This window comes from Bombus pascuorum, chromosome 1, assembly GCF_905332965.1.
Source record: "Bombus pascuorum chromosome 1, iyBomPasc1.1, whole genome shotgun sequence".
Lineage (NCBI taxonomy): Eukaryota > Metazoa > Arthropoda > Insecta > Hymenoptera > Apidae > Bombus > Bombus pascuorum.
The window spans coordinates 6,715,752-6,736,560 of NC_083488.1; the positions used below are offsets into that span (position 1 = coordinate 6,715,752).

General features: G+C 44.9%; 1 protein-coding gene across 3 annotated transcripts in view; it reads right to left on the minus strand.

Moving 5' to 3' along the window:
• The window catches only part of LOC132916107 (Krueppel-like factor 6), a 256,545-nt gene that overhangs the window by 9,656 nt on the left and 226,080 nt on the right, over positions 1–20,809 (minus strand). For all 3 annotated transcript variants that reach the window (XM_060975912.1, XM_060975895.1, XM_060975903.1), the window contains exons 4-5: positions 9,318–9,627; positions 4,225–4,436 (exon numbers count right to left, since the gene is read on the minus strand). In XM_060975912.1, the coding sequence (XP_060831895.1) occupies positions 4,225–4,436; positions 9,318–9,627 (522 nt within the window). The remainder of the gene's footprint in view (positions 1–4,224; positions 4,437–9,317; positions 9,628–20,809) is intronic.

Genomic DNA, 20,809 nt, shown 5'->3' on the forward strand with positions numbered 1-20,809 from the left:
CATCGAGTGTCCGGTGAGAAAGCAGCGGGACGAAGCGTCGCGATGCGTGTCGGTAACGAGCATCGAGCTGACAAGTAATGTAAGGGGAAAGAAAGGGAGAAATGAGAGGAAGAGAAGCGAGAGAAAGAAAGAAAGAACGAAAGTTGGTAGTGGTGGTGTTGTAGATACAGAAAGGTAGACGCTGCGCTGTCAACTCTGCGTGGTGTCCGCCTAATGCGCCCTCCAGCTACTCCCGCGGTGTACGGGCTTCTTGTAAATAACAACACTCGTTAGCGGCAAGAAATACTGCAGCGATGTAATAACTCGCGGACGCGCGATTCAATTTAATCGCGGTCATTACGCGCCATTCATTATTTACGCCGTTATCGTGCTTTAATAAAATATAACAGTGGGATGCTCGTGCGTTACTCGAGAAGCTTCAATTAACCGCACCAAAGCCGATTCATCAACGGGCCACCATTAACGTTGCGGCGAGTTCAGGATTCCCGAGACTTAGCTGGTTTTGAAGGGAATTAAATAATCGCCGACTGCCTAACAGCAATATTTGTGAGCGTGTCTCCGCTGGGAACAGCTTTAATTGTGTTTGCCTCGCTCGATTCGAGAAATAGGCCTAGCTGAGAATAAACCTCGAACCGTATATACCTTTGATCACCGGTTACTTCAATTAATGTTGCACCCGATAGGAAAGACACACACCGAGGAAACTAATGAATTTTAACGCGTTACCCACTGAGAAACCGTTCTGCTACCTTCTTCGTATGGGTAGCTGCATTGAAAACATGTTCATTCCGAGTCGTATGGTTTAGCATTTACTGTTACCTACTTTGTTTACACAACCAATTTATTTAGTAATTTCATTCTTTCTCACGGTGAAGCATATCATCGCTGATTCTTGAATAACCACCAGCTATAACGCCAACGTATTTCTCCCTTTTCTGAAAGGAGCAGAATAAAAGAGAGATCCAAGTTACGATCGCAACGATAATCACCGCGATACCGATAATCGTGGCAAATTACCCGTGGCGGAACGGCCCGAAATCCACCGACCATGGCCGATCGAAATAAAGAAAAAAAAAAAGGAATTTAGTTTAAAACCATGTTCAAAGCAGCGGCTTCGAGATAACAAGAATACGGAGATCATGCTCGCAAGGAAATTGTGCTCCGCAAAGGTAATCGTAGTCCCGAACAGTGATGCATAAGTACATTGTTAATGGTAGGTCTGATATACCTTGAGTCCACGAAGGAACGAGAAATCAGTGTTTTCCTTCGATACACGGAGAGCTCGTTGTCTAGTTTATACCGAGGCTAATACGCCTTAATTAATACACGAGATTTTGCGGAAACTCCCGTTGTTTATCAAGAGTCACGTTATTTCATCTAGCGATTCTCATGTCGCCTCGTTCTTTTACGTACGCCATTCATGGACTAAGTACGATCGTATCGTACGAATCGAGCGATTTTGGATAATCTAGGGATTAAGTATTTATTAGCGCCGGCTGCGGGTGTGTTTCACGTCGATCAGCGCATCGTGAAAGCGGCAGCGCTATTATGGAGAACCGTAGCCGGCATTTACCGCATCCTCGTAATATTTCGCCTCCCCTGGCCGCACAATGTAACTTCCGATGTTCGTGGCGTGTGTTCGGGAAGATACACGATATCGAAAGCGGTAGCAGCGGCCCGCTATTACTCCATTATACAGTTTGCGAGCGGCACGATATAAATTCGATGCAAATTCTACTGTTCGAGCCGTGAGAATCATCAATCATGGTTAGCTGGCTTCGATTCGCTGTTTTTCGGCTTGTTGGTTGTGGGAGCCGATCGATTTCGGAACGATGGCGCTCGACAACCGACGATCCGAGTTGTCAGTGGTAAAAAATGGAAAGCCTTTCTTGTTTTTGATAGTTTCGGAATTTCATTCTAACTTTAACTTAAGAGAAATCGCGTTAATAAATGAGAGATTTATGCGCTGCGAACTGTGCATTTTAAAAGCAAATGTTATCGATCACTCGGTACTCGTTCTATGATCAGAAAGCCTCCAATTTTCAAGTACCCTTGAATTCTTGAACTTTTTCCGTCGTTCATCTACTTTAACCTTCATTCCATACGACGACTATAGTTATCGCGAGTTCACCAGACGATAAACCGCGTGTAAAATTGTTTAGCAAAACTGCCACGGCGCCTCTGATAACCCCGTTTTCCGCCGACCTTTGGGAACAATAGGTTATTCATACGAGACAAATTCCAACACTTGGAGGAGCAGACGGAGCGACCGTTTCGCCGCGAGCACGATCCGCGGTAGAACGATTTATGCTGTGGAATGGTAGAAATTACAGTAATCAATGAATTGGCATTTCCCACATCCAGAGTGCCAGTATATCCGCCATCGTAAAGATATCTCGATGGCTGCATAATATCGCGGTGTTAGAATGATGGATAGACATGCCGGTCCACGTTTCTACGACCGTGCTGCACAATCGCTGAAACAATTATTACAGCAAGCGTGGCTATACGACGTACTACAAACGTACCCGGCTCTGACATTTAAATGAAATTTAACATTTAACATCGTCTTCGTTGTCACTGTCTAAGCCCCATAACAGCATACCAATTCGTACTGTATTTTGTCACTTTCTTTTTCTTGTCGTTAACTATATGTAGAACGGAGTAGAAGCATATTGTTGGAAAGTTAAAAGCAAACGGAAGAAGGAAGGGAAATCTCACGTCCCATTATGTCTCTAAAACTAACATCCATGGTAGAGAAACGCGGCGGAATTATAATTTTTCGCATGAGAATCCCACGGCCGCGACCGTTCGGGCCAGGTTGAGCACCGCGGTTACACCGTCTTGGTTGAACCATGGACCAGACAAAAGATCCTGGTTCTCACGACCACGCCCTCTCCCCGCCGCCTCTGCACTCTGTAGACGGCGGCAATGCCTTCACGAAGGTACCTATCCACCGGAAATTCTTCAAGCCGCGGCTCCTTCGACGTTGTGTACACACATGTGTGGTTGTGGCCGCCGCGATGTGTATAGACCGAGAAACGAACGGTGTGTGACCTCTTCCAGGTTCTCGCGAGGCGATAATAAATGGCCGGCTATGACTGTACCAACGAAACGCGGGGGCCGCGTCTAAAAATGCATACTCGATGGATAGTATTCAGCGTGTAGTCACTTTGGCCGTACTATCGAATTTCTAAGCGGCACCAGGCCATACGATTCGCCGTGCGAATGTCGAAGACCCCTGACCCTCTTCTTCGTAGACTTCCAATTGGTCGCTTGAAAAACCCACTCTATGGGACGAATATGCTTGGCATTCGGCGAACGTCGCAAACAGCAGCGTGAGCAAACAGCCAAGCTACCGAATCCTTCTCTCGCATAGAGTATCGATAAAAATTCCTGAAATCGCGCGGCCGGTCACGTGTACCCTCGTGATCAACGCGACTTCTGTTCACCGCGCTTTTCCGTTCGAGTATCTCGACTGAGAATCAAAGGCGGTCCATGAGTAATGGCTCGCGGTCGCGGCTCGTTGACCCATCCAATGCGACAGGCCGTTTAACCATCGGCTATATGTTAGAGTTAAGTATTATATCGGGACGAATCTTGCTATTTTATTTGTTAATAACACTGCCCTCGGTGGGGTTAACGTGGGAAGATCGGCTAATGACTAAGGGAGCACGTTAAAGCGAGGTCAGAATTGCGGCGAACAAAAAGGAGAATTTCCTTTTACCATTTGCGTCGGATCGCAGGGAATATCAGACCACAGAGTTTTGTGCAACGCAACGAAAGCGCAAAGAAACGCGACCGCGTGGAATCACAACGAGCCATTCACGGGAATATTGTCCCAGCAATTAGCCTCTGTTCGTCGGTCGCCTGTTCAAAGTGTTACGCGCCGCTCGCTCGGTTTCTTCTCGTAATTGTGAGCACACCTTGCGCCGTCACCTTGAAACGGTAACGTCACCTATGAACCGGCGTGATCCCTCGCGGTGAGAGAAAAGAAGGACCGGAGCTGAGGATGACGAAACTCGCATTCTACGTCCGTGATCGTTATGACTAGCGTGCGTGAATCATCGCTAGACAATCAAGCGCATAGGGCTTGATCGAAGTACCAAACAATAAAAATGGGTAAAAATAAAACTAGCTTCGAATCTACTTGGATTTAAGCTAAATTAAGTAAAATAGTTGCATCAAGTTAAGTGAAAGTATTAATTTAATATTTACACTTACCGGTGTGAGTTCTCTTGTGAGCTTTCAGGTGAGAACTCTTCGTGTACACTTTGTCGCAGCCTGCCACGTCGCATCGGTGAACTTTGCGTCTCTTCAACGCGTCGCCGCATTCGTTGTCCACCGCTAAACTACCGCCGTTTCCTCCAACACCGGCGTTTACTCTGCCGCCGATTCCTAACCCACTCGCCAGCGCGGGACGCTTGTGAAACACCCTGAAATTTCAAACAGACATCTTCAGATACATTTACGGTCAACTTTGATTTAATTCGCTAAAAGAAGTGCCTTTCGAAAGAAGAAGAAACAAAAAGATTCTTTGGCCAATTACACAATACGCGAAACAATCGAAACCGAGTTTGACAGCGAATGACCACCTTTTAGCGGCGTATCGTTGTTCGATTCACCGAACTATGTCCGATTCCCGCAGCGACGCTGATTACAACGAGCGAAAGGGCGGCAAGAAATTCGAGGAACGATCGCCCGCCGTGATTTCAATTCAGATATGGATAAGACGTCTTCATCGTTATTTTATCTTACCTGCGTACGACTATCGACCAACCATCGTACTTTATTTCTCGTTCGTCGACGGGGAGATTCCGACAGATCCGGCCGCATTCACCATGGATTTATACAGAAAGTTTTTGGTATGCATTATTCATTGATCGATGTGTTCCGATGCGTTATGACCGGTTCGAACGAAGAACGAGTGAAATTGCTTACGACGTGAAACGATCACGGAACAAATACGTCGGTGTACACACATTAGAGAAAAAGAATTTGCCTTATGAATAACACTACGAGCTCTGGCTGCTGGTGTGGAGGAGGGAAAAAAGCGGCGGTCATTACGTTAATCTGCGCGATTACATGGAAGCGCACACAGAGCAACGGAATGGTTGGTCGCAGATCTTTTAACGGGATGTACGAGTTACATGGTCGTATTAAAAGAGCTGTCAATCAGCCGCATATATTTTCTCAAGTGCTCGAATGACGACCTGTGATTTTCCATAACGGATTCATAGATTTCGAAGTATGTAATAATCAGTAGTTATCGATCGATGACCAGATAGTAGCTTTCGTGGGAATTTGAAGACAACGAAGGCGAAAATGTTTAAATTCTTACCTTTCGTTGTATAGGTACAGAAACGTGAAGTTGAAATATGAATTAATAGAAGGAATTTTGATTCGATAGAATTCTTTAAACGAAAACTTTTAAGAAGGTTTCGTTGCGAATGTAGTTCAAGAAGTAGTAATCGTTAATCGCAGCGATAGTTATGTAATTGTATCAAGTCTCTTTATTAAATTTCTTTTCAAAGCCTTGATATCGTACGTAAGCCTGTAGTGGCGCGTACACTTTAAATGCATTCATAAATCACAAGCCCCTTCGTCGAAACGTGGTCCATTTTGCACTCCATTCCCATGCATATTCATGAATTATTTGTCCATTATACCGTGGCCAATGAGGGTAAACGTTGATACTCCATTATCGTTTGCAATCGGCTCGCAATTTACGCGGCAGTTTATTATAATTTTAAAGCACTTAGATCATCGAGTAACTAATCATAAAAGCACATTGAAACTTCCGTGCGTTCATTTTAAAAGTAGCAAAATGATACGTAATGCTCCTGTCAAGTCTATTCGGGAACTTATATAACTTTTGTAATTATTTTCTTTCTGTTTGCTTGTAAATCTTCATTGTTTTCATATGATACATATGTATATTCTCATTGTAAAAAGGAACAAATGAAAACTAAATAAATACGAGATAAATTAGAACTGTAGAAACAGACTAATTGCTGTAGATTTTCTCGTTAAGCAATGATAATCGTTTCACGACTCTGGAATCACCTCTTCTTATCGATTCGAGATAACCCACGATCATCGACTAAAAGATTCTTCTAACGACGTGCACCGGCTGTTCAACCTCGTCCCCAGCTACTAAAAAGAAGCGAGGCGTGTCGAATCGATCAATCTTGCGAGTCGACACCCGGCGAAACTTGTTTCGCAGCCAAATTCGTGCTTACGGTCAATTGTCTCGCCTAATCGATCGTAGCGGCTAACCGTTAAAAAGATAATTTAAAGTACTCACAACTTTATTTGATTCGATGAAGCAACTAGCTCAAGACAGTAAAACGATACCGTTCTCGATGCAAAAATGTATCTGTAAAATTTCTATGAAAAATTATGAATTGATCTTTTTGAAAGCTAGTCTGATGTTTCTAGTATCAAGCGATCGTATTTCAGAATCGGTATCAGTCCACGTGTGAAGAATTTACGTTGACGCGTTTCTATCCTCGAAACCATGTGGAATTCGCGTTTCAAGTTAACTGGATAAAACGGCACCAGTGGTACCACTGACGCATCCCTGGCCAGACCATATTTCATCCGGACGAAGCCTGGCCTCGCACGCTTCGTGCCGTAAACCAGACCCGCAGCTCGCTGTTTAAACTGGCATAAATCTGCTTCTACTCGCGATAATCCGACTCGCTTCTATCCCGACAATCCTCCCGCTGCCGGAGAACAAAACCCTCTCGCATGATTTTCCGATTTTCACGACCTCGACCTGCGTTTATGGCTTTATTCTTTCGAACACAGCTATGAGGTGTTTCTGATGGTTTCACACCTAGGAAGATCGCGTAATTTCATAGACGATACACAGCGGGATATTATTTTTAAGCCGCGTCGGATATTTTATACTTGCGGTGTTTATTCATACAACGTAGAAACTATACGAACCGCAAACATAGCTCGGGACTTTTCTGAGATTTGAAATTGGATTTTTAGATTGAAAGAAAATTGGGAATTATTTATTACATCAACGTAGAAATAAACGCTCTAAAGAAAGTTGTATAGAGAGGAGAGATGCTAAAAAAGATTAATCAGGAGATGAAAATAAGCGGTCTTCGTCTATAAGTGAAATTGAAATAAAACCAGGGAAGGGGATTAAAATAGTTCTTATGATTATTTCGGGACTAAAAACCAAGAACTGGGATCTTAGGTGGGAATAGAAATAATTTCTAACTAATTTCCGATAAATTTAAGGTAGATTTGATGTGATTTATTGGACAACTGACTACGTAACGTCCCCTCGTCAGAATAATCACTCAAAATCACCTCCACCTTTGACACTGAGTGGACTATAACTGGCGCATTCAGCTATATATGTATATTATATGCTATACTAATGTTGGTATATCAAATACTAGTCGAAAAATCACTATCGGTGAAGCTGTCTTGAATCTTCTCCAAATAATTTAATCTGGTTCAGTTTGGATTGCATCGATAGTGTAAGATACTATTTATGATACTGCAATAGTCGAAATAATTAAAGAATTATCAGCAATAAATCACTTTCGCGTTAACACGTTCAGAAACCGCCACGTCGTAAACTCGTAGCATAGCTCTTTCTTCGTGATAATTAATATGCCCATAGTTCCCGACGACAATACAGAATCCAGGCGGCAATTTATTCCGCGATAATTCCATCAGCTTCCTTGGCGTCGAAATCTCTTGCACCGCGTGTACAGGAGGACTACCAAATGGATCATTGTTTCGAAGACGAAGCCGTAACCGCGTGGTTCGCTGGAAAGGCGAAGGAGGAACTGGAAAGTACATTTGTCGTGAAGTATTGCTGTAAGCTTGCGGCAGTTCCTCCGCAGGAGGGCCCTGACATGCGGGTACCGATGTACAACGGTGCGTGTACACGTGCGTACCTGGCTCGCGTATGGAAGTCGCCAGCGTGCACGTACATCGAGACGGAAACAGACAACGAACCAACCGGTGGAGATTTATGAGAAACGTAAAGTATAACTATCGGTTAACGGCATTGGGACACGAGAAGACAGGCCTCGATCCGTGATACCGGTGACGATTTCACGGTACGCGTGATCTACGGACACGATCCGCGGGTACCATTATTGGCATCGATCTGTCCAGAGGGGCGAAACAACGTAAATTCACAGTTATATCAACTGTTGGTTACAGTGACAAGAGTTAAAGTCGGAATAAATGTACTATATAACCATATAAGTCCACATTTGCGAGCACGAAATGTTTCCATAAACGAAACGAGAAGGAACGACAGCGAAGTTAGCCTAAGGACTTCGAGGGCCGTTCAGAAGCTCTAATAAAGTCATTGACACCGAAGCAAGGATCAAGAGGCGAATTCCGAGATAGAAGGATAGACAGACCGTTATGTCATCGTCCGTCATCGTGGCACTGAAAGACTAGGTAAAATTATTATTCACAGCGATCCGCGAGACTCGTCATCCAGTCGGTACAGACGTACACACGTTGGAAAGAAATCGTGACGCTCTGTATGAAATGAGGTTTGTTAGCGTGCACCCGGGTGTCACGAGATTACTATGTTTTCTAACGTCGGGTCTTTTCGCCGAGATCGGGCACAGAACGCTCGCTTGACAATGGAAAAGACACTCGCGAGCGCACGAGAGCAAATTAAACGAGATTTACAGCGGGTGCACGATCTCGTCCTATTAACCCTGGACGTGCTTGTACATTCGATGAAATATGACGGCACGTAACCATCGCATCGGCGCGGCGACCGACCGGCCGCGATATCCTGCTGTTTTCGACCGATTGTAAACTGATAATAAAGTCAGCCCTGGCTAGCCGGATGGCAGCCTATGTAAATCCTTTGTCGACTCCATTCAATGGCGTAATTGACGCTTACGTTAGATTCTCAATCTATCCTACTCCGAGCTGTCACGTATTTAAGGACTATTACCAATTTCTATGAAGCTTCGTGAATGTACAGTGTGCGCAGACGTTCTTACGATGCGAGAAAAGATAGTAAATATTGCAACGTAATCTTTTCACTGGAATATAAAATTTGAATCGGAACGCTTAATTTGCTTCAAGCACGATACGGTCGACAATGTTGCTTCTAGGAATAAGCCAGCAGTTGTATACTCCGAGTTCTACTTTCTTCGATAATAGAGCACATCCTGTTGCTCGTTTATAAGAAGAAAAAAGCGTACATACGAAGGTGTATGCGCCCCCTGCTACACATCTGTCAAGAGCGTGGTAAAAATCGGCTCGTTCGCCGCGGTTACCGCGATACGATCGGTAAAAGTACTTACAGGGACGTTTCCTTTATCCTCTGTAACGCGAGTAGGGCCGCCGAGGGGGAAACGAAGACAGGATCGAGCGGTTCCATCATGCGGACCGACACGTCCCGCTCTCTGTCCCTTTCCCTGTCCCTTTGCCTCTCCCTATCGCGATCCCGTTCCTTTTCTCGATCCCGCGGCTCCCTCTCTCTGATCCCTGATTCTCTTTCTTGCTGCCGTTCCCTGTGCTCGTTCTCCGTGCTCCTCTCTCGCACCCTCTCGCGCTCTCGTTCCCGGTTTCTCTCCCACGCTGTTTCTCCCAGAGGCGGCAAAGGCGGCGACACTGTAAGAAAAAAAGAACGATGGAATATTAATTAACCGACCACTGGCGTAACATCGAATAACCTGAAACACTGGCAATCTTATAATCTCATTTATTTAAGAGTATTTCGTCATTTCATCGAGCTTTATGTACACGAAACGTCCAATGGATCGTTAATTCATTGGCCGACGCATAAATGTGGAAAATAGCTCGAGTTCGTTAGTGTTGCCCGTTAATTACTATATTTCGTGGAATCGTAGATTATCCAGCGAGTGACATATATGGTTCTAAGGAAACGATACCACTTTCAGTCAGAGAATAAAAGCACGCGTTTGGTATAGTATACCGCTCGGAGCGGTCAGATGCATCGAACGATCGAGGAAAACAACCAGTCGGCCGTTATTAACGCCAGTTTTTTCCACTTGTATATATTATTTAAACGTGCGATTTATGCCGACGTGCCTCGGCACCCGTGCAACATTGTCGTAAATCTTCCGTTATAAACTCTGCTAATCTACAAGCCACGGGTTGCGAGCAATGTTTCCCGGGGTTGAAAGGAAATTTAGCTGAAAGTTCAATCGTTTCACAGGCCTACCGCAAACTACCTGCCGCAAGAACTGCGCTAATTACGATTGCTACTACTTTTTGTCCCAACCCGTGTTTTATCTACCATCTATACTTTTCTTCTCGCCTTCCTTCTTGACCTAGCTCCTAGCTCGTCTTTTATCTTTCCTCATCCCTTTTTCCCCTCTCCTCTTCGATCTATTTCTACTCACTTTTCTTCTCCTGCTTTGCTTCAGAACTAACTTTCACTCCCCATCGATTCTCTCTCGACCGCTCACCCACGTGGCCACATGCAAACTCGTCCGTGACATTACTGTTACTAATTAATACACGGCGAGGCCAATAGATTCGCGATCGATCGATGCTGCAATCTGGCTTGGAACGACTGTGGAATATTGACACGATGGTTTAACTTTTGACCGTGGTTCGTTGCCATCTGCGCGTCTTTCATTCGATTATCGGAGTCGCCGTTTCGATCGCCACGTAATCGATGTAAAATTGTAATTTCCAAGGCTTACCTCGTTACGTGGTAATGGCTCGTTTGCTGGTAAATGCTGGTAATTAGTGCCGCGTAATTTCGAGTACACGAAATCGCCGCGGTATCGTTACTCGTTACTCGCAATTTGTTCCGGCGGAGAGAAAAAGTTCGCCTCCACGATCGGACACCATCGAACACGAACAACATCAAGGTGGATTAACGCGGCTAAATGGCTGCTGCTATCTGTTTCTATATGAGGCGTTTTACAATTTAATCGAGCTTCTCCCTTTCCCCTCCATTTCGTTTTTTTTTTTCTTCAATCGCTATTCACATTGTTGCCCCTCTCTCGATCCAACCGCGTACTCGTAACTCCTACTTATTTTCAACGTGGACAGTTTTATTTCATTAATTTGAGAAAGAAAGGAGCAAAAAAGAATTGAGAAATATTAATCATGATGAATTTTCTTCGAACAAATTATTTCAAACGCATTTAATACCAAAGTTCAGGGATCGACGTTCACCCCCTTCGGCTAAAAGCTACCAAGAACGATCGTACTCATATCGTTGACCTTTTACCTTATGCGATGCGCCGTAAATATTTCTTAGACACTTTTCTTGATTCCAAAATAATCACCAATGATAGCCAATCGAGCGTCCCGCTGAAATTAATGCCGCGACAAGTAGTATTCTGTCGTATTTAGAATCCGCGTAGCACGAATGTATACATCTTACACGGAAGGAGCAGATCCATGTTCACCGACGGACGTTTTATGTTCTCGAAATCTTGTTCCTGGCGTAAAAATCTCGCTAGAGAATTCGATAAAGTCGCGCGAGTCACGAGACGCGCGTACGCAATTCGACGGAGCACGGATGTATCGGGAAACCGGTTTCATTTGTCGCTTATCCGGTGGCTGACTGGAGAAAAAACACAGAATACTTTAAACGATACTACCGACTATCGTAAAGTTTCAAATTTTATATTTTTTACTCGACGACAATCTCTTTATACAGTTCGGTCCTGGATTTCGATCTTTTCATAAGGTAGGCCACTTTGGTTTCCTGGTTCTCGTAGAGATGAAGAAACCCGTGCAAGATAACGGGATTAAGAGGTAATCGATTTCGTTCGGTGGGAGAGACACGACGTGTTCGCGGCACAGCGCGCGGTACAACGCGGAATATTGCGTAACGCACGCACGCACGCGAGTCCCTATCGTTGTTCGCCGTGAATCAACGACCTGGAGATTTATGCAAACGGCCGTTGTGGTTGCTCTGGTGCACGCCAGCTGGCCAGAAACGCGTTCGACCGAAGATGCATGAGTGGAAAACGAACTCGAACCCGTGTGCCCCCGCCTATGTTTCGTTGGTTTGATGGATCGTGGCGGAGATTGATTTTTAATTGAATCGCAGCCTCGTATTTCAGCTGACCGACCTTTGAATTCGAGACGTCGTAAATATTGGGATTGACACAGCACGCACGCCTCGCCGTGCCGCGCTCCAAAGCCGTTTCCCTTTTAGTATTCGAGAAGTCGCGAGTTACCGAGTCGAAAACGTCCAAGATGTTCTCGCGATAAGCGAATTAATCATTATAATCGCGTTACGCTCGCAGCGTAATACGTTCCTTTCGAAAGTTGCAGTCGTCCGTTCGATACGAGTAATAACGATGATCGTAATGCATGGCGGACGCGTGTTTCCAGGAACGCTTTTTCCATGGTCCTGGAATTCAGCACGGAAAATTTTAGTATAAAAGTCAGCGTTACAGATACCATCTCCTGCCCTCGTGTTCTCCAGCCCTTATCGCTAGGGAAATCTCGGCAGAAGACTACGACCAGGCCGATCGTCCAATCGTATCGAGGAATCATTATGAATACAGTCGGTCGAGCTCGGAACGTGTACTCGCGCTAGCGAGCGCCACCACGGTATTATTAACCGTAATTTCTGTACGTTGCCAGTACGGGCGGTTTCGCTTAATTAGCTTCTGCTTCGGACACTTCTTCCCCCACCGATACGCGAGCTATTTCTCCCTCTCTGAATCTCTGTGTTCTGGACGTCTCGTTAGGGTTATTAACTCTTGCCGTGGCTCTGCTCGAGGTCTATGATCTTTGGTATCTAATGGAGCACGAAGTCGTCAGAAATTTCTGACAGCGCTTGTCTAGCTCCTTAACCCGTGTCCGATTCTTCCTGCTTCGTTGTCCTTCTTCCAATCGTTACGTGCCGTCATTCCTTAGTCAAAGTCGTGATAAAATGTCGCATCACATAATATTACTTCGCGTGTCGTTCTCTCGTCCTGGAGAAAATTTGTGAATCGTTGGAAAATCTTCCTCTTTCCTATACAGAACGTCTTCCTTGATACAAACTTTGCTCTTCTTCCATCAACGCCTCGCCTATGCCGAGTTAACCCCGAGCATTACCGGTAATAACGCGGTTTTATCACGTTTCGCCTTCCTATTCGTTGCATCTCCTACCCTTCTCCGCGTCTTCGTTACTCCACGTTTTCCTCTTGCTTCCTTCCCTTGCGTTTACGAGCACCTTTCTCTCGAGCGCACACGTTTCAAAGACTTTCATGACCCGGCGAGTCTACAGTCAAGGGGGTAATTGATAATGTTAAACGCGGGGTTAATCCGCCGATTTATGGGCAGAGTTTGTACCGTGGATTTTTCGAATCTGCCAAATTGAGGGATAATAAGCGGACATTAATGCGCTGCTGCCAGCAATCGAACAGAACGAGGCGGTAAAGAGAGATAAGTGGAAATCGCCGGTGGCGAACAAACCGTATTCGATTAATTCACTGGCAAAGTCGCTTCGGAACATCATAGTCGTAGTCTGGAAAATTAATGCAATCGTTGGAACAGGAATTGCCACTGTATTACTACCGTTCAATTTTCGCAACTTCCTGAAAATCGCTTATCGGAAGCTTGCATACGTTCAAACGTAGCAAGTGGCGTCGGTTCCGTAATTATTTTCCATTTCTTTTTTCTTAAAAATCACTCGATCAAAATATTCTCTTTTTTTATCTCTGTGCTGTCTCGAATGTCATCTTTTGAGCGACGAACGGCGCCAAAACCTTCCACATACGAGACCTTGCGTTACGAGATCTTTATCGCGCCTTTCTAAAATAATCAACTAGAAAATTCATCAATCCCCGGAGGTGGTCAGGTCGAGGCTATCGGAAATGCTATCAGCAGGAAGCGTTCCGCCATCATTTACGCGAATTCAAAGCGGCGAAGACAGCGGCACAATGGCCGGCTGATTGACAATCATTAAACGCGCTTCGATCAATTAATCAATATTAATTACGGAAAAAAGTGGTGCTCGTATTGAAATGATAACCCGGTGTTCGAGTTCAGCCCGGTTCCGTCCAATGATGAATCGTGTTTCGTTCGCGGTAACCTGTCGTGCAGCATCATCGATTATCATATATTGTACGATCAGCCGGACGTAAGCCGTGGTGCACGGAGAAATATGCGCGAACCGTTCTCTTGAATACGCGTGCACGAATACGAGCTAGGTGGGTGGACATGCCACCCGCATCGCGGAACTCGTTAGACGCGAGTTTTCAATTAAGTTTCCGGTTTCGCGCGGCGAAACGGAGATTAGCCGATGACCCCTCTTGTACCAATTAATCGTAGATTAAGATTTTTTCACTGGGCTGCTTTCGAATTTATCGACGTTCTCTCATTCGCGGACGCGCAGTGAAGTTTACGATAAAATTAAATTTAGCCCATCTGCGTAGCAGACACCGTGTCAACGGTAATAGCGCGATTAACTTGGCGTGTATCTGGAGAAATATGTCTGGACGAACATCAGATTGTTCGAAAAGTTCGTAGCGTTTGTGTTGAGGTTATTAGATGTATGGGAATACAAAGGAACGCGTGGATAAATTGTAAGGTAGAAAATATATAAAATATTAAAGTGTGAAAACCCTGAAGCCAACGTCGCCTATCTACTGTTTATGATTTGCCTTCGACCCAGTCTTTTGTCTATACGCTGTCGATGGCTTCAGTGCTTGAGAAAACTAAAAGACCAGATGTAGAGTTTTCTCGGAAGTGGTGACCACTTCAACAGTTTCTGACGATTCAGGTAGTAACAATAGGTTCCATTATATATTTAACTCGAGTGAAAGGAGATCGCTTATAACGACTGTGTAACAAATTAAAAAGATGTGCATGATACAAATAAAAACTGTTGTTAATTTAAACGAGAGTCATTTAGAAATTATCTGTAATGAGAGTGTCGTTTTGAAGTAAAATAACGTTAAACGAGAAAGTGTAGAACATTAATTAGGGCGTTTTATCGAATCTACTGTTTGCAGCGGAGAAAAGAGGTACTACGGTAATTTAAGATTCTTCCTAAGAAAATGACAATTTGTTAGAAATTAAAGCACTCGGGGTATAATTAGTTCTTTATGCAGGGATGGGTTATATCGATGCCGGAGGTTCGTAAATTCGGAGGTAGAAGTTGTACGATGGCCTTTAATTGAACCGCGTAACAGCGGGCGAAGCAGAAACGTAAAGGAATGCATAATAAAATCATACACGCCCAGAAAGGGGCGATTATCTCTTCGCCGAGCGTTGCATTAACGTGTCTTTATTATAATTAACCGCCGCCTGGCGCACGCTAATTGACAAAGGCGTGATTATACCACTACGGTGAAAGTAACGCGGAAACGGAGCCCGTGCATGCCGATTCGTATACGGTCGACGTCGAAACGAGCACACGCGGCGCTTGAATTTCGAAGGTTCACGATATATGAAACTTTATTACAGGACAATCCCGGTTATTTAAGCAATACCCGTTATAAAGTAAAACCCATTGAATTATTCCATTTATGCCCCTCCTTTAAATTTACCATCTACGATTCAGAGGTACAGTAATCGTCGCCGTTGATTTATCATTGTAAATGTTTAACTTTTACGCGGCTTAAATACTGTCTTTTCAAAATTTATATCGCTAAAAAAAAAAAAAAAAAAAAAAAAGAAAATCATGTAAGATATGTGATATTAACGAACAGCTGCGGCACAAATATCGCCAGTTCCTACGTATTCTAACGTTTCTTTCCAAAACGCAATTAAGGGAAGATATACGTTAAAATTACTCACTGAAAGGCAGGATATAATATTCGACGCGCGGTGTTCAATTTGCAAGTGGGGACGAAAGTGTCGAATTCGGAGGCATCTTAAACGACGATATTGCCCCTCGTCAGATCGTAAACGTCTGTTAAAGGACCAGGTCTCGGAAGGGAAAGAGCGCCAGAGTGAAGCGTTTTGCGGGTGAAATCGCTCGCGGCTAGCCTCGAATTGTTCCACCCACGCCACGTGATCTCTTACGAAGTCTTCTCGCCGATGAACGAGCAGGAACAGAGTGGAGAAGACGCGGACGCGTCGCGACGATCGAACCAAACAGAGATCAAAGGCCTATACGAAAAAGCGGGAAACAAGATATGGCTCTTTGTAATTACAGAGGACCGAAAAAGTTTCGGATAACAAATCGACGTCTTTCACAATGTTGCATTGCGAAGGTTTACTGGCATTACAGGCCTTCTGTCCTGGTACCTTCCAGGCTCCAAATGAATGATGCGTTTGCGATCGAACGTTCGAAAGTTAAAGTAACGTCTTACTCGAATCGCCGAGCCGTAGGTCTCCCCTGTGATTACCAGACCCGGTAGAACCAGGAGTGAGACTTTCGAGCTTCGTATATCGCGGTTCCGTAATCGGATGCTCGTGAATCGGTACATTTTATGGAGCCACGGTCAGCTCGCAAAAGGTATCGCCGGGGATTTAGTTGCACATGATCAAAGAGGCAGTTGCAACGTCAAATTTCATCATTACCACGCTTTTGCCTTATTATTTCTACGTATCAGAAGTGATTTAAGTAATGCCGGGTTTGTGTTGTTTACTGCTCCCAACATTTGCATTTTAATGTTCGTCAAGAAGGTTCAATTTATAGCGAAGAGGTACGGTCCATCGTGGACAAGGTTCAGAAGGAACACTTATTCCTCTTGATCACCGTCTTCTCTAGTACGTGTCGACTCTTGATAACATGAATTATACCACACCCTTGCTATAAAAACGACGCGACACGTTTTTCGACTTGACACTGTGACAAAATCCTTCAAAGTATTTTACATTACGAAGTGTGAACGATTAAAACGGTGCTCGACCCTATTTTACTCTCTTGTCAATTTACATTGTCAGGGATTTGCTTGACGGTTTCCTTAATCGAAGCTTCTATTAAATGATCGGGAACCACGACGAGAATTCGTGGACGACTGAAATATTATCGATGGAGTGGAAACTTATGCGAACTCGTCTAGTCTACTCGGAAACGGGCACGTTGAAGAGTACCGAAGACAGGCTCGACAGTGGGACTCGCGATCTTTATTGCATTATCGGCAGAACCGTCGGGTCCGCGATCGTTAGGTGAAAATGATCGTTAGCGGCGTAGCATTCACGCTGGCTACGACGATGAATCTTCCTCGTCATCCGGCCTAGACGTTCGTCGCGGATCTGTCCGCTTCGGCTCCACTTCAGCCCGGCGAAGGTGTATAAATTGTCGAAGGCTAGCGCGGGACGCGAAGGTGCCGATACTCGATAAATCTATCCGGTCCGTGATAGACGAGCCGAGGTGCAGGTTGGCCTGACCGCGCCAAGCCGTGTGCAGCCGCAACGATGCACCTCTCCTCTAGAGGCTAGATGCACATGCACGATGCGTCTCCCGATGCACCTTCACCTGTGATCTCTCGCGGATGAGCCTGGTGAACGACAGCACGTCGTGCCTCCCCCTGTCCCCCTACTTTCCTCTTCGCCTCAACTGCAACCTTCGCGTCCGATCGTTCCGTTTCTTTAATTGCCCCGTTTCTCTTTCGTAATTTCGCGTTCTCACACGACGAGCGGGTTTCGATCTGCGTATTTAATCGTTTTATGTTCTCGTGACGAGTCTCTATGTTCGATAAGCGTAATTTAGATAGAGAAATTCAAACGATCAGTCAGACGTCGTTGTCGTAAGTAGCAATGAAGAATTTCTTTATGTAAGTGATTTTGAAGCCCGTTGTTTAGCTGGAAACCGTTACGTCGCGATTACACTGGTTCGCAACGTTGCACACGAAGATGCATCGACAGATAGCAAGCAGATGACGGCAGGATTAAATTGAGGTGGAAAGATAGCGGTAATATTTCTATGACGTTTCGAAGCTTGGTTTCATAGGCTGCATCGATTGGGCGCCTCAGTGCTGGGACATAAAGTATCTCATGCACATTTATCTCGCTCGTGAATCCAACCATTCATAGCGTGCAACGAGATTCTATATCGTTCTAATCGTCCTCTAATCAAAGATTAAAATCTCCTGTCGCTTCTTCTTAAAAATACCAATCAGTAAAGCATAAGAAACCACGCTTGCTTGTATTAATACTTTCACGACAGAGAATGCCAACTAAAATTTATGGCGCGCGTCAGTTGAAGTTCTATAAAAAAATAAACACATGGCGAAAAATGTGAACGAAATATATATCATCGTACGTTGTAATCGTTATCTATGAATCGCCTTGTATTTAGTGAAAAATGTCCCGTAGTGAAACTGTTAATAAAAAGCTCTTCAACCCAGCTTTCCATCGTGCAAATTAACATTGATCGAGTATTCAGAGCGACACAATGGTGCTGAAGGTGACACGCGACAACCGGTCGATGCATAGGTAACGCTGCTTCGGAAAAGGTCAGCCACGGTGACGTTGAGCGTCGCTGTCGAGCATTGTCACAGGTGTTTAACCTTCGCGAGAACGGGCTCAGGTGTGTTTCACCTGCGCCCAAGCGAGCAAGTAACCAAGCACGCGCTCGTACGTACGCGATCTTCGCCAGCCAGTCGATAAATTCCGCATTTTTCCGTTTCCTGTTCTTTCTGTGCTTCCAACTAGAACCTCGATGCCTAGAATCATCATCTTGCAGGACGAACCTTGCTCTTTTTCCTCTTCCACCTTTTTTGCCTTCGCTCCGCCGCTTCCCCTTCGTCTTCTTTTTCATTCATTTCTTTTTTTCCGTTTTGCGGCATGACGCTTAATTCGTAGCGCGAAGTACAGCCACGGCATGGAGAGAAGGACTGCGATTACAAGGATAATAAATTAACGCACACGACCTTATCGAGCCGTATAATTCATCACAAGCTTACGTGCCTGCTCGCGTAGGCTAGAGTACGTGTACGCCGAGGCAGACCCGTGTGATCCTGCTTTTGCACATTAACCTCGTAAAACTCTGACGGAGGTTCGACCTCTACACCTGTGCAACGATCGTAGGTCCGCACCATGTGAAAGTTCGGTGCATACGGAGAGAACCGCGGCGACGAAAAAATGCGCTCGTTAACCGAGCGTTATCGTCGGCCCTCGTTAACGATGAACCCAGTCTGAATCCTGGAATTTTTCTCGGATTATTAGAGGGAGCGAAATCGAGCCTCATCGCACCTCAAACTGCCTCAACGGAGATTCCGAATTTCGTGGAACATGACGTGGATAGATCGAAGGGTATGTTCGCGGTTTGTACGAAGACAGGTTAATCCTTCTTCAGTCGCGAAATAGATCGACCATTTTCGAGCGGTGAATTATTTCCCCTCGAGAAATCGTTAGTGGAAAACTCGTGAATTTCGAAACGAATTGTTGACTTTTTGCTACAATAAAATGTTACTTTTATTGTAATGAGAAGTTATCACATGGCTTGTAAACGGCTGATTGCACACTCGATTCAAGGAAGAAACGAAAGCTAACTGCTAATAACTGTACTATGTTCTTAGAGCACCTATTGTTTTGATGTACATACATTTCCGCGAGGTAATTGAAAAAATTCGGAAAATCGGGTTATTGGGAGTAGCATTGACAGTCGAGCAACATCTTGATAGCGTGTCCACGAACATGGGACTTGGGATAGTATTATGCGAACTATAACGGGTGGCCAACGCGGCGGTACGAAGTAGATACGGTTCATCTTGATCAGACGCCAGGCAATAACGCCAAAGCAGTACGAAACCTCGAAGTTAACGATTCGAGAGGGAAATAACGAGGGCCCCGGTCCACCAATGGACAGCAGCTGCCATTATCTCCAAAAATAGAAGTAACCCTGTACGCGCAATCGTGGTTACATTCGCTATATCCGAGGTTCATTAAACGTTCGCAAAAATATCGATCAACATCGATCGATTTCCCTTCTTTTTGCCTCTGTTAAACCTCGGATATGTCCTGGACGAATTTCTTATTAGCCGAGCGCCGGGCAAACCGAGCTGTTTACTCCGAAATAACCGAACGTTTCACGTCGTAATAGCTTCGTTAGAATCAATTAGACAGCTGTTTCCACAGGCTAATCGACAAACCGATTACGCGACTGACCCTCGACTGTCCACCGGATCGATGTTTCGCGGTTTTTGAAGCGCGCTAAGAATACGACACGCTTGAGTTCGCAATAATTGTGCGCGAGGTCTCGAACAGGGTGTCGAGTTGAGCTTAGCTTTTCTGATTGCCATTTCAGGTGATGCCGGAAACGAGGAATTGCATAATTTTTGCAAACGACCTGTCGGTTTCTTGGCTCGCATCTATTCGAATTTATACACGAACGTTAACGTTAACGAGGTGTGCAATACGGACGAAAGATAATTAATTAAAGGCGGTTACACCGGACACTTTTCTTAATAAGATCTGTCGCGCCGCTCTGGTTTGTCACGCGTTAAACATTCGTTCCAACGCGTCACACCTTCGGGCTGAAAGCCTTAATCGACTTCCTCCTCGCCTTCCCGTGAACATGATCTAATTTTACGCGTGTTCCTGCGTACCGAAGGACCAGTACTCGTACTCGGAATAATTGCACGGTCACGGGCGTGTTCCGTAATTTATGCGGACACGGGAATTCATGTGTTTACGTTTACTCGTTACTTTGTAATCTGCGTGGTCGCTTTCGCGATGCTTCGGGGCCTTGCAGCGTTCGTACAACATCGTCTAAATAGAAATTCTGAATGTTGGGGTTACGTAATGGGCAAGTCGTGCTGCAGGCAACCTCTTCAGGCAAACATGCAATGCAGAGGCGAGGAATCCCTTAACGAATAATTTTCTTGAATTTCCACATGCGAATTATAGAGCGGACAGACCTTTCTTAAAAAAATGCAATATATCGAGAAGAAATATTTAAAAATACGTA